At 47.4% G+C, this 14,980-nt stretch overlaps 1 protein-coding gene across 3 annotated transcripts in view; it reads right to left on the bottom strand.

Moving 5' to 3' along the window:
* Positions 1-14,980, bottom strand: part of Dmrtc1a (DMRT-like family C1a) — a 30,599-nt gene that overhangs the window by 11,711 nt on the left and 3,908 nt on the right. The window contains exon 2 of one of the 3 annotated variants that reach the window (XM_039099390.2): positions 10,236-10,299. The exons of 1 other annotated variant lie outside the window; for it this stretch is intronic. In XM_039099390.2, the coding sequence (XP_038955318.1) occupies positions 10,236-10,299 (64 nt within the window). Of the gene's footprint in view, positions 1-10,235; positions 12,624-14,980 lie in introns of those variants that run through there. One more of the 3 variants, XM_039099389.2, reaches the window with a different exon arrangement.

The raw sequence follows: 14,980 nt of genomic DNA, 5'->3' as shown, positions 1-14,980 counted from the left end.
GACATGAAACTCATGATGGATATCACGCTATCCTAAAACTTACACTGCTCCAGCCTCAGTCTCCTCTAAGGAGATGGCAGGCATGTGCCAAAATGCCAGGCTTAGGTTATATTGCATGTGTTGTCCATCCACAGCTGAGAGGAAATAGTTGAGGAGCAGAGCTAACAATGGCAAGAGTCGGCATGGGCCCAGGCACTTGCATAGCACTTGGATCTCTCTCTCTCTCTCTCTCTCTCTCTCTCTCTCTCTCTCTCTCTCTCTCTCTCTCTCTCACACACACACACACACACACACACACACACACACACACTCAAACACAGAGTAAAGCTGGTTAGCTGGCCCTATACACTTGTGTAGATCATCTTCGGAGCACTGTTCATCAAGGATTCCTCTCCTTCAAAGTTGGTTACATATCGTGCAGCTGAAAAATCTTTCTCCTTCTACTGCAGATCAGAACCATGCATTGGCCGTCTTGCGCCATGCTTGTATCCTCAGTGATACAGATGCTGAGGTAGAACATTATGAGTTCAAGAGCTACACTATCCACAACACTTTCCACAAGAGCTACAACAAAGCAAGCATCTGCTTCTGACACCAATGTTATGGGTCTCGGGTGTTAAGACCTCAGGAACAAGCACGATGTTCTAGCAAGCTTTTAACCCACATTGCTGCAGGCGATGCCAGGGCATGCTCAAACGCCAGTACCATGGAGAGTTCCCCTGGATTGGGGCCTTTTTCAAGACTCAACACTAGATGTGGATCTTCTGACAGATGCAGTTAGTGAACATTTTCTCCCATTCTGCACGCTGTCTTGTCAGTGGATTAGCTGCTCTTTGCTGTTGATCTCATTGGTAAAGAAGGCCAGGGCTTTACAGGAACTCCTCATCTGTGGTGATATCTGCATCTAGCAATTTCAGAGGTTCAGGTCTGACACTAAGACAGTCATTCGTTTGCCATGAATTTCTCCACAGCCAGGTGGGTAAGTAACACTGCTCTTCTGCAATTGCCATGTACATTTTTAAGTGAATTCAATCTGGCCAACAAATCTTGCATGTATTTTCCTTCTGAGGATCACGGGTTTTATATAGTTACATAAAATCATAGATACGTAGATGATACTATCAAAGTAGAATAGAAGCAGTGTAGAAAGAACTTGGGGCTTGCCATCCGTGAGGAGGGAACAACGTGAGAGGAAGTGGTTGTGGTGGGTTATTCATATACTTGCATGATATTGTCTGCATGAAACTCAGTTCTGTGTAAAATGAATAGACACCATTTATGAAACAAAATGCCTACTGGTGTGTTGAGCACATCAAGGAGAAGAAGACTTTCAGGTCCAGGATTCACAGGGTCTCTTTGAGACAGTTTCTGCCTGTGGGTTTCCATGTGGTACCTCTTGGCTTCCACCAACCCATGGAAGAGAAACCTGGAGTTTGGTTACAGATCCATGGTGGACCTGGGGTGTTAGACATGGAGAACTTATGGATGTTCAGGAGACCAAGAAGAGCCTCTCTGTATATTCACGGAATTCGCCAACATGAGGATAGAACTGGAAACTGGAAATATTCAACTGACACATGAATGTGTTATGTTTTAGTAACTGCAATTCGCACAGTGCAAATTCTTTGTTCCCCAAGTTTTAAGCTAGAGGATTTATACACACCATTTTCAATAACCCTGTTTATTATGGGTCTTGGTGTACTGTGCGGGTACAAACTATTGATTAGAACGGACTTGGAGGAGTAAGGAGGAGAGGAGTGGAAACAGATATGCAAGTCAGGGAGGAATCCCAAGGCTCAAAGGAGTCCAGAGAATGTATCAAGTTCTTGGCCAGCAAGGACTTGTCTGCAGAATGGACTGTGAAAAACAGGGCCAGGGACAAAGGGATAAAAACATCAGAGGGAACAGAACATCAACCTTCAAAACACAATGAGATGAATGGCTTTTCGTACCCCTGAAACTAACTCCTTTTGCATGCCACATGCACGTGACACTTCTGGAAGATCTGAATGAGCCTGCATACTGTTGTGTCTGAGACAGGACGTACCTGTATGAAGACAGAGAAATGCTCTCCCTGGAGGCTGCTCTCCACCCGCATGCAACAGAAAGTTTGGGTCCTAACATTGAAGGATATGTAGATAGATCTCACTTCCTTCGCCATGATAAGCAAACTCAAGAACGTGTGGTGTCAGCTTCCATTCAGTGTGACTGATTGTTTAGCACAAAGGGACAGGAACACAGATCTTTAAGATTCACTGCCGTGTGGAATGGATGTAGGTCTTGGCTGGCTGTGGTGGATCCTACTGTTAGGATATGTTAAAGTCAGAGTCAGACAGATCACGAAACTGAACCCACTGTATCTACAGAAAGCTCCCAACTAACACTTGGTGAAGGCCAGCAGTATCATGACTAGGCCTAAGAATTATCAGGGCAAGGACTGGCTATGCTTAACACATTGTGCTTCCTAATTTTTTATTATTAATTGATTATTTTCTTGATATACTTCCAAAATTGTGCCTACCTCTTGGTCAGCCCTCACAGAATTCTTCCCGAATCCTGAATTCCCTTTCTCTCTGAGAGGTGGAGTTGTGGGCAACGCCCCTCCTGAGGTATCACCTCTCTACAGAATTAGGCAATCCTCTCCCACTGAGGCCAGACAAGGCAGTGTTCTGCGACAAACGTGCCAGGGGCCTCAAAGCAGCCTGGTGTTTGCTTTTTGATTGGAGTCTTAATCTCTGGGGCGTCCAGGGGTTGTGGAGAGTGACACTACTGGCCTCCCTAAGGAGTTGGCGTCCCCTTCAGTTCCTTATTCATCAGGGAAATGTAAATCCAAGTGACCCATGGATTCCCTCTTACACGAATCAGAATGTAAGAGATCAAAACCACAAGCAACAACACATACTGCCAAGGCGGTGGACAAAAACAAGACAAACACTCCTCCATTGTTGGTGGGATTGCAAGCTGGTACGACCACTTTGGAATTCAATCTGACAGTTCCTCGGAAAACTGGAAATAGTTCTACCTGAGGACAAGCTATACCACTCCTGGGCACATACTCAAAAGATGCTTTACTTTACCACAAAGACACTTGCTCCACTGTGTTCATAGCAGCCTTATTCACAATGGCCAGAAAGTAGAAGCAATCCAGATGTCCTTCAACTGAAGTATGGACACAGAAAATATGTTTCAGCTACACAATGGAATGCAACTCAGCTATTAAAAACACAGACATCTTGAATATTGCTGGCAAGTGGATAGAAAGAGAAAATGACATCCTGAGTGAGGTAACCAAATCCCAAATGACCTGAAGGTTATACATACACTGGTAAATGGATATTAGACAGAAAGTACAGAATACCCATGATAAAACCCACAGACCCTGAGAAGTCAAACAAGAATGAAGGCCCAATTGAGGATGCTTGATCCCACTTAGAAGAGGGATCAAAATAATCATGCGAGGCAGAGGGAGGAAGGGAGCTGGGTGAGAGACAGGCAGGGAGAGGCAAATAGGTGGCAGAAAGCCGGGTGCGAAGGGACAGGAGGAAGGAGTTCCAGAGAGCCAGGAGAATGAAAATATGCAGTTGACGGGGGTTAGAGAGGTTGGGGAGCCTTATGAAAGTCCCAGAGACTTGGGATGGGGAGGATCCCAGAACTCAATGTGGGTGACCTTGGCTGAAATGCTCAATAGTGTGGACATGGAACCTGAAGAGACCACCTCCAGTAGATAGACAGGATTCCCAGTGGAAGGATGGGGAAACAAACCCATCTTCAAATTTTTAGACTCCAAAATATTCCTGTCTAAAAAATGAAGGAATATAAATGGAACAGAGATTGAAGGAATAACCAACCAGTGACCTGCTCAATTTGGGATCTATCCTCCGGGAGGGCACCAATCCCTGATGATATTACTGATGCTATGCTGTGCTTATAGACAGAAGCCTAGCATGGTTGTCTTCTGAGAGGCTCTAGTAGCAGCTGATTGAGACAGATACTCACAGCCCAGCATTGGACTGAGGTCTGGACCCCTATGTGGAAGAGTTAGGGAAAGGATTGAAACATTGTACTTTCTATCCACCGGTCTCCCTCCCTCTGCCTTATTTCTTTCTTCCTGTCTTTATCTTCGTTTCAAGGCAAGGTTTCCCACACAGGATGGCATAGTCATCACGATTATGTACTTGAGCTTCTGGCTTCCTGCCTCTACCTTCTGAGTCCTGCAATTGTAGATATTTGTGACCACACCTGGCTTTTGGCTTGCATGGATAATTTCTGGGGCTCACAGTATCCCCAGACCCAATATGCCCTTTTATCAACACCAGAATACATTTTCATAAGTCCTATTGGTCAAGGACGCTCAGTCTTTCCCCAGAGTCTTGAGGCACCCCTATAGACACTAGATAGATGATATGGGTGGTGGGGTGTCCCATGCGAGCACCCCAGCCAGTGTCTGCCTCTCTCAAAGCACCAACTCTAGCATGTGCCACAAATTCTCTACTTGCTCGAGGATCACTTACTCCTCTGGTCTCCTTCCCAAAGAAGACGAGTCAGGAACTCAGATAGCAACAGAGTCACAGACATGGAGTAACAGGTGGTGAAGTTCTGTCTGCTGCCCTGAGGTCCTTACTCTCAATGTTTCTCAACTTCTAAGCACATTTCAGTCGTGTGGTTTTATAAAATCTGTTCTCCCTGCCACAGGAATGTATATCCTCTGTATATAACATTTGTGTGTTTCTGAATTGTGGCTGTATAATATTGTTGGCCAAGCCCACAGGACTGTATACATACGGTCTGTGTATGTGGTTTACATGTTTTGCAGTAGGTGCCAGTAAGTCACTAACACATGAAGGTCACCATAGTACTGCTTTCTGGTACTTCATTTCAAGTGGTTGTCACCATCAGGCACTGAGGGACAGCTGTAGTGCTCAGTGAGATGACCGAGGGTGGAAGGTTATGGAGCTGGGTCAGAAGGAGCCAAATTTTCCCAGAAATCACCCTAGGGCACAGAGGAAGAAGTAACTTACAATGCCACCCCGACCCGAGAGAGTTTCATTACCACAAGGTGTCGTTCATCACCTCTGGTTATTTATAGCACAATGTGTCACCCTGTGTGTTTCTGCCTTTTGGGAGAATTCGGATAAATAACAGCAGGCATGATCCCCACCTGTCTCGGGTGCTAAGAAAATCCACAGAGGCACAAAAATGGTTTGACTGTGGCTGAGGCTTTGAGTAGGAATTTTGGCTTCCTGGGTACTGGGATCCTGCCAAATGGATCTGTTGAGCTCGTGGCACTGCCTCCCGTACAAGGTTCCACTCACTATGAAGCATCTGGCTCTGGAACGATGTGTACAGAAGCTATGGGGGATCCCCTTTGTTGTATGTTTTCCACATTTAGAATGTGTTCCAGTGCAGCACCCCAGGGAATAATGCGCCAAAAAATCAGAGTATAACAGGGCCCACCCTACTGCTTGCCAAACTTGTGTGTGGCTGTAAGTGCTGCTCCCTGCCTGTAAGCGTCCCCTGAGTACTGGGAAGCTGCTGAGTACTCTTCCATCTATACTCAATGCTATCTTTCCTTCAGATTGTCTCCCACCACCTGTCCTGCCTATATGTTTCAAGTTTGTGGAGAAACATGTGAGGTAAGCAAGCACTCTTCTAGAAGAGCCCCAAAGGACAACGTCATGTGGGCACTTGTGCCCCCGCCCCAAAATGGGCCCAACAGAAGGCCATGCTTCTAGCCCAGAGGATTTGGAAAATGTGAACTATGGCCTTCCTGTTCAAGGGCAGGTTATCTCAAGACTTAGCTTTCCCTTCCATCCTTAGGAAAACTTCCCTTTGCAGCAGGGACTGCACACAATCCTGGTGGAGATGGGCATCTGGCAGGGAGCCCATGGCAGTATATGTCTAATTGCCAGAAAGTAGCTGAGGCCACCATCCATCTGCCCATTAGGAACTGGAGCCTGCCAATAGTTGGTTCGCTTTCAGTCAAGCCTATGGAATAGACCCCATGGTCCCTGGGCGTCTGAAGCCTCAAATGCAACGGGGTTTCTGAAAGGGTGAGAAGTGGGTGCAGATTCCCTGATTCCCCAAACTCTCAGAGGAATAGTGTACATTCTCTTAAGCTGTTCTGCTTGGACTGATTTGCTAAGGATCAGTTACTAATGGGGAAGACAACAGGAATACCCACAGCTTGTGAACAAGTGGGAGAAGGCCTGAGACAGCCTGGGAGGGTTTCCTGTGACCTGGGAGGCACAGAATGCGCTCACTTCTCAGTAAGACCCTGGGTGGGGTCCCAGGTTTGCAGTGAGTCATCTGTGTGGCTTGAAAAATTTCATGATGCCCTTTAACCTGAGTTAGTGCTTCTGTGAAGTCAATGGACACTGACCTTCAAGACTTGTTAAATATACAGCAATTTAAATAGCCACTGTGGCAACAACTGGAATCCTCTAGGCACTTAGGAAGCAGTAGGCTTTACTATTAAGGTAGGTGACCTTGTTCCTACCCAAAATTCACCTCTCAGGAGTTTCCCCACTGACTCAGGAGTCTTCTGGTCCTAAAAACATTATCTGGAGGCAAAATATCTCTCCAGTAGGGAACACAAAATCCTCTGTTCTGGACGGGAGGCACATCAGACAGCATACATTTCTATAAACAATGGTACTGTGAGGAAGAGAACGCTGGCCTTATCAGTGCACAGAATGAGGCCATGTGGTATGGACAGAAGGCCAAATACACTCCTTCCACGGCCTCCATGACCCTCGTCTCTCCTGAATCCTCCCATCAGTTCCGTCCGGCGAAATCTGCCTGTTGTCCTTGACTTACTTTTTAGGTCCTGGCCCCCTAAATCTGCCACTTGTCAAGCATTTCCAATGTGCTGGGACCCTTTCATTTCTTTCACAGCCAGGCTGGAACAACAATTAAGTCCCATCCATGACCTAGTGAAATGGCATATCCCAGCTCCACCGGGCCACAGAGGAGAGGCTCTGGGCACTGCCCCTTGTGCAGTCACACACATGTACATTACTTTGGCCTTTCCATCAGGACCTCAAGAGGGTCCATTAAGCAAGCCCCACAACATACATACTGCACAAGTCCCAGGGAACATTCCTAAACAGTCTTGTGGAGCCTTCCTTCTCTATCAGCCATTTCCAAATGAAAAGATTTTGTAAGAGAATTTGCCTCACTTCCACACACCTTCCGTCTCACCCCCAGCCTCAGGAATCTCCACAGTACTGTGAACTCTGCCTTCACTCAACAAAGAGAACCTCCAATTCTCCTCTCCCTTGGGGCCTTTGCACTTCCGGCTCCTCTCTGGACCCACCGTTCTCTTACAAGGCGTTCACTTGCAATCTGGGTCTGTGAGACTGTAAATTAATTGCAGGCAATAGTTCTCCCCAGCACACACCACAAAAGCAACTCTTCTCCTGAAAGAGGGGCAGATCAGTGTGGATACTTTTGAAAAACTTCATGTGTAGAGGAAGAGCCTTATGAAACCAGGATGGGTCTGTGATGCTGATGCAGATGGCAGAAATTTTCTCTATCCCCATGTGATCCTCTAGTCTTCCTCACTTCCCCTTGCTGCTTCTCCTCCCATTCAATTCTAATCCACTTTCCAACCCATTCTTTCTTGCTACAACACTGCAGGCTGGTGGACATTTTCTGTTTCTGCTCTAATGAGTGCACACAACCCTACACACACCCACTCACACAAACACAGTGTTCTCTTCTCCCCATACCTGCTGCACACTGACCTGTGGCCTCAGGAAGAGCCATTGTCAAAATTGCCCATATTCAGACACTGCTCTAGGGAACAGCTTTGCCTTCATGACCTGTCCCACTCTTGAGGCATCTGGGAAAAGGCTACACACTCCCCTTTTGCTGGCCCCAACAGGAACCCAGACATTCGCAGAGCAGAAGGCAGACCCAGTTGAAGGGGGAGAGCAATCTGACTGAAGGCTTTTGGGAAATCCAGAAATGTCTGTAGGATGTTCAAATGAACACTGGGTAGTACTAGAGAGAGTTTGAGGATAGGGGAGGAGGGGGAGAGAAAGAGCGACAGAGAGACAGAGGAGGGGGGAGATGAGGTTCTGATGCCTGTTCTTCCTTTCCACTCTTCAGGACACTGCTGGAAGTAGAAACTTTAGTGAGAGGATGTCACTCTCCAACTCAGAAGAAGGCGAAGGAAGTGGTGAGACTCATCACAGCTCAAAACCAACAGGCCATGAAGGGATTTAAAGGAGTGGAGGCCTCAATATAAGGTGCCCTAACCTCTCTCTCCCTGCACAGCACACAGAGAAAGCCAAACAGAGGACTCCCATTCCCCATTCAGCAGAACTTGATGTCCCAGCTATACCACCTCACTCCTAATTGATTTGGCAGAAGGCCACTGCTTTTAGTGTCAGACTGGCACAACCCTCCTCAATTGTCCTTTTCGTGGTGGACGCTTCATTATGCCTTAGGTCCTGTCCCCCGTCCATGGGTTCAAGGCAGGACCCACAGGTCACCCCTAATTAGAATCATAGTGTTCTCAGATTGCTCGCTTGTCAGTGGTACCTTCTATCTCTGTGACAATAAACAAGGTGAAACTGTTTCCATGGCTACCATTCCCTATCATCTCTGTACAGCGAAATCTTTCATTGAGCGACCTATGAATTTCTGTATACCTGAACATACTTTGATTCCAAATCCCAGGGTACTGGGACAGGGCAGCCTGGTGGCAAGGTTCCTAAGGCCATCGGTGTCAGAAGGGGCTGCCTCCAATGAATTGTCCTCCATGTACCCATCTGCAATGACATTGTCACCCTGACATGGTCCTCTCATCATATCCAACATGGTCAATTTTCAAAGCCCAGTGCAACAATGTGGGTGGACTGAATAGCTTCAGTCAGACAGGTCTGTAGGACATCATCAACCCTGAAGTCACAGGACAGACCTCCCAAATGCAGACCAGTCAGATCCTTCCCTGTAAATTTCTCAAGAGCCAAACCCTTCTGAGCAACCTGCCCCAGAACACAGTGTACCCACTTTACAGGAAGCTGAACTCTGTTGTCTCCTGGTAGCCATGCTTAAATTTTGCAAACACAAGGTAGAGACAGCAGCAGCTGCTCCTTTGTGGTTTCAAAGGTCACTGCAGCTGCCTGGTAGTGATCCTCTTGAGTCCTCCCTCTCACAGCCCCCTCCACCATAGAATGCCTCTCCTCACTCATACCAGAGAACTAATCCTCTGCAAAACTTCCCTGATTCCATGGCAACCGCCAAGGCTGGAGAGTTTCCAGACTGAGCTGACAATCTCATGGTACCATAGCTTCTTCGATCCTCTCTGCTCTCCATGTGGCTTTACTGACCTCACCCCAGCCCAGGTAAGGAGGCCACCTCTGAGTACTGCCTACCCAGATTAAACCCTGCCCCAGGATCTCAGCTTGAGTCAAAGGGACATTTTCTCAACATTTCTCATATGTCAGCCATCAAAGTGGCAAAACTGAAGGGACAGCAACAGCAAAATCAAGACTGAAGGACAATAAACAACAACTGAACCTCACACGTGCACATATTTTCCCTGGAGATTCTTCCATCCATGGTCAATTGATGCTTAAATTTAACATTATAGGGGGCTCCAAATTGTATTTCCAGGTTTTTTCTAGAGAACAGGCTCTGTGACTTCAGAAGCGTGTTAAAAGTTGAAAGCTAAAAGGCTAGGAAAAGGTCCCTCCGTGTGGACATAAGGAAAGTTGGCACTTGGATTAGGTTACAAATACTGTGCGTGTGTCTTGAAACTTATCAGCTCATCGCTTTCTGAGATGACTGGTAAGTTGTCTCGATCGTCAGGTAAAATTAAAATAAAAAAATTAAAAAAATTTCTTTCTACTCTGTGCAATATGAGTCTATTTTTGTATCTAGGAAAATCAGAACCATGTGTACCCTTGGAACCACACAGAGGCATGTAAATGCATGTTTGCAAAACCCTGAGTAACGGGGCTGGTGATGGTGGAAATCACATGGAGGGGCTTCTCTTAAATCTGTCACCTTTCCTGTATTCTTTGGTAAGAAGGTACAGTAGGACGATATGTGAGCATTACAAGATTTAAACAGGACCCATTGCCATGTGTCCTGCAAATAGATCTGTAAGCATTGTAATAAGCAACAGGCCTCCCACCTTTTAAAAGCTTCTGAGAAGCCGTAGGCCAGTCACAAGACTTTCCTGGGACCCACCTATGCACATAGTCCTTCCCACAAACAATTACCTGTAATGTATCCAGTTGTTTCTCTGGGCTGACAGGATCTGGACTCTCCTCTCTGGAACACGCACTACAACAGAAGGCTTGAATGCACTCATTCTTCCCTTAACCCTTTTCTCCCACAGCATCCAGTAAAGCCTAGGCTGCCCCCAAATGGCTTTCTTTTTTCCATATGTAATATTTTGATAATTCGATGAAATTTCAGACATTACAGGAAACATTCAAACTCACAGTGGGAGAATCTATCATGCCACACCCTCTCCCACATCCTGAAGATCTCGGGGACCCATCATAATAGGTGAGTGTAGGTAACTTTTGTTCTTCACAAAATTCCAAAGGGGCAAACACCCATGCTTCACACCCAGTTTCAGTGTCCCAATGAGCAAGCTACCTGTGACTTATCCATAGGAACCCCGGGTTCATTCTTCAGAGAATCGCAAGGATGGGCACACTGGTCCACTCTGTGGACTTCCATAAAATTAATACCGAAGACAAGATGATTAGAACAACAGATTTATTTCCTGATGGTTCTGCAGACTGGCAAGTACAAGATCAAAGTGTGTCCAGGCTTGGCTTCTGCCTAGCATCCCAGCTTAGCCTGCTTCTCACTGAGCCCTCACACAGCATCTCCTTCTAGCATTTGTGCATACACAGAGCAAGTTGTCTGCTGTTTCTTCACATGATGACATTAATCCCTGTACGTCAGCCTCCCACTTATGGCTAAGATCCATCTTAATTCCACACTTAAGGTTCCAAACCCAATAATCTCTGGGTTTAGGTGTCAAAAACAGCAACATAAATTGTGAGGAGACATGATTCAGTCCAAGGCAGACTGAGAAGATCCTGTTGCTGACACTGACCTTCTGCTGTTTCTGATTCCCTGCTGTCAGATGACTGACATGGTTACATTACCTTGAGACAGTGACACATACCACTTCCCTCATCCTGTTTAAGCAGCCAACTTCCACACTGCCATGCTGGTAAGGGAATGGACCAGTAGGCCTACCCACGGGAGCCAGTCCTCCATCGTCACTGCAGATGTCAGGGCCTCTCAAGCAGGGCCTGTCTTCAAACAACTTACAGGACAAAATCTTGGCAAGGGCAGTTAGCTTATGACTGATTTGGGCTCCTGGGAAACCTGGTCCAGAAGCTGCATCATAGAGAGCTCAGGGGTTCTGTCTCCGACAGCTCTCCCATCTTGTTCTGCCCCCTGGTGGTAGCTCAGCATGGCAACAAGTGCTGGCCAGGGAACCAGGAGTTCTATTATGGTTGCTGGACCAAAAGGTGGACCTTTCTCCTGGTTAGCATAGGGACCTTGTGGGAGTTGGGTACATGGACTGGAAAGGGACACAGCGAGGACAAGGAAACATATTCACCTCAGAAGGGAGGCCAGGACAGTTCTGAGCATTGGGCAAAATGTACCTGGCGATTTCGGATCAGCACCTCAGGGACTACAGATAGCCTGTCTGGAATGAAAGAGTTTGTCTGGCAAACTTCCTCTTCAGTGACAGCCCCACAACAAGCATCACTCCAACTCTTCCCCCAATCTCCCTCCCACTCCAGGTCCACCTACAACTCTGTAGTGATGCCCATGGGGACCATCGAAGACAAGCGATGGCGGATAGCCACAAATAGCTTCACACAGCACATGTAGTCAAAGGCCAAAGATGCCACCCTCCATTTTCCTCCGCATTGTGAAGCTACAGAGGCACTTCAAAATGGCACAGCTTCATCCAAATGATCCCTCATGACTTCACCTACAGGATTTCACAGCTCAGTGTGTGAAACCCAGCGCAGAGATCTATGTCGGGAGCTCTATGATGGCACTGACTGCTTGAAACACAGTATAAAATGTCCCTGCTTAAGTGACACTAGACCGGAACTTTTGAAAGAACCAAAGACAAGAAACCTGACAGGTAGGTGCACACTGGGATCAGGAGAGTCTGCTGAGGGCACAGGATCAAATACTGTCCCCCCAAATGAGGTATGGCTAAAATTTAAGCAAGCTTTCTTCTCACAGTGGGACCACTGAGTGTCTCTCTGCTCAGGAAGAGAACTAGTCTTGAGGCTTCCGGGGTCCAGTGGAGATGACGGGCAGAGATCGAGACAGAGGGTGTGAAAATCAAAGTGAAGTTGGAAGAGGAGGGAGGGAGGGACACGGAGGAGATAAAGATACAATGGAAGGGAGGGGAGGAAGTAACCTTGAAGTGAGAGACACAGGAAAATAGAAGAGGTCACTTATCAAAATTGTATCCACTGGTGGGGCTGAATGTACCAGACTGAAGCCGGGAGGAATCATGGGCAAGGGAAGAGTGGGCAGTCACAGGAAGGAGCACTGTGGGCAGGCAAGGGGAGGAGCAAAGTGGGCAGGCCCTGTGAAGGGGCACGGTGGGTAGGAAGAGACGGGGCAGAATGAGCAGGCCTAGACACAGGCCGAGTGGGCATGCGCAGACTGGGCAGACTGGGCAGACTGGGCAGACTGGGCAGGCACTGTGAAGGGGCGTGCATAGCATTTATACTCAATCAGAGAAATTGAGAACAGAAATCAGCTCCACTGATCACTGCAAGGGAGTCCTAGGAGTTCCTCCAGACAGAACAGACACTCTGGGAAGGATGATTTTTGTCCCCTTCTTTCCGCATCCTGGGTCGGTAATCTCATAGTATGTGGGCTGGAAGACCTTCCTGGGAGGCTGAGGTATGAACAGGACAGGTAGCCCCTCTTCTCCTTCCTCCACATCTCCAACAGCTGTATGAATGCACAGCACTGTAGGCGAATGTGGTTGTGCACAGCAGCCATGATGGGAATGAGTGCGGCTTCAACTCTCTCTTTCAGATTAGGAGAAACCCAACGCACTTCTCCCAGGATGGTGTGGTCTATGCTCACACCATGGAGAACTCATCCAACAGCCCAAGAGAGACCAGGGAGCCTGCTCCTCTGCGAAGGACCTGGAGGGGCTGCTTTCAGAGAGCCTTGCCACGCGTGTCCAAGTTCTTCAGGTGAGGACCCCAGCCAGCCCTTGCCTCTCTCTCCACTTGCAGCTTGCCAGGCTGTCTCCCATGCTCTCCCCTACACAGAACCTGAGTCCTCTTCTCAGTTCCAGCAGGCCTAATAAGGGTCCACCTGTCTTGTCTGTTTCCGCCGCAGGAGAGGACGCGGATCAACCGGAGGCTGGGACAATGGGAGTCCTAGACAGGGACCCATGCACAGTGATCAAAACCTTCGGCACCTCAGGTCCCTGCTCTCCAAAGAATCCTGTCCCGTGATGTCGAAATAAATGCTGGCATAAATGTTCTTTGGCTTTGTGAAATTTCTTCACTTTTCACACTGATACTCGCCTCGGATGCAATGACTGAGCTGTCAGATTTGTGACGCTAAGGGCATCAGGAGTGTAAATGGCAGGAACTAGTGTCTTTATTTGTTCTGAAAGGCCACTCACTCACACTCTTTTTTTTTTTTTTTTTGGTTCTTTTTTTCGGAGCTGGGGACCGAACTCAGGGCCTTGCTCTTCCTAGGTAAGCGCTCTACCACTGAGCTAAATCCCCAGCCCCTCACTCACACTCTTGAACCACTGCTGCTTTCACAGTAATGGTAGCATCACTGTTCAAGGCACAGAGACCAGTCAACAGGAAATTTCCCACAGATCCACCTGTGATCCCCAAGGGGCACCTGCATGTTCCCAAAAAACCAAGGATGGAATCGCTTGTGTCTTTGCCCCCTTTCATTGCAAAAATACCCTCATATGGAGTAATCCTGGGCCTTATTCATCAATTGGTCATGGAGGGGTAGAGGCAGGAGTATTACAAGGAGAAGGGTTCATGAACAGGGGGTCGGTGGCCCTTTTAGAAAGACTCTCTGGTTCCTGTTCTAGCCTTCTCTCTTCACAAACATTTCCCAGTCCACACATTACACCTCAAGAGAGACAGCCTGCCAGAGAAAACCTTTGTGCCAACTACACATGGTTTTTCTGCCTGTGTGAGCATTTCTTTCTTCTCCTTGGTGACCTTGAATTTCAGTGTAACACAGTTTCCTCAGCACAAGGCTCCAAGGGAGGATAGAACACAACTGAACCCTTAATTTCATGTGGAGGAGAACATGTTACAAATCGCAACCGCTTGAGGTGGACAGATGGCTCAGTGGTAGAGAGGACCTGGCTCACACTATGACTCACAATGGAGCATGGTTCCAGTACCCAGACACCTGTCTCACCACCCTTTTGACCTCTGTGGGCACTGGACACACACCCAGTCACAGATGTGTGCTATACAGCCATAGAGAGAAAATAAAAATCATAATGGAAAATAGAGAAACTGCAACACCAGGTAGCAGAGAGCGGGACATTAACACACTGGACTTTAGAACTAGGGGGAATTGGAATTCTTGGGACTCTCAAAATACATTGCTCTCTTTTCTGTGTAAATGGGGGCTTGTATCACACAGTGCTACCCAGAGTGTTGTCTCATCCTTCTAGAAATGGTGGAAATATTGTCTCCTCTTCTTAGGGACAACAACAAAAAGAGGAGCCATCTGCTTTCTATTGCTTTTATCCCATCTAGGTGGAAATATGTTTTCCTACATCTGGTATGTTCTGTAACAGTAGTGTTCCTGCACAATCATCACCCCGCCCCCCAAACAAAACCAGACAGGTGGGATGGACTTGGCATTTCGAGACAGAGATCATTCGATGGTGCAGGTAAGTAACAGGTGGACAGATAACATCCTTAGTGCTTTCAATGGGGCAGAAGAGCTCGCT

Source organism: Rattus norvegicus, chromosome X, assembly GCF_036323735.1.
Source record: "Rattus norvegicus strain BN/NHsdMcwi chromosome X, GRCr8, whole genome shotgun sequence".
Taxonomy (NCBI): domain Eukaryota; kingdom Metazoa; phylum Chordata; class Mammalia; order Rodentia; family Muridae; genus Rattus; species Rattus norvegicus.
Note: the sequence above shows the minus strand (reverse complement) of the source record. Positions and strands in the feature narration are given on the sequence as shown.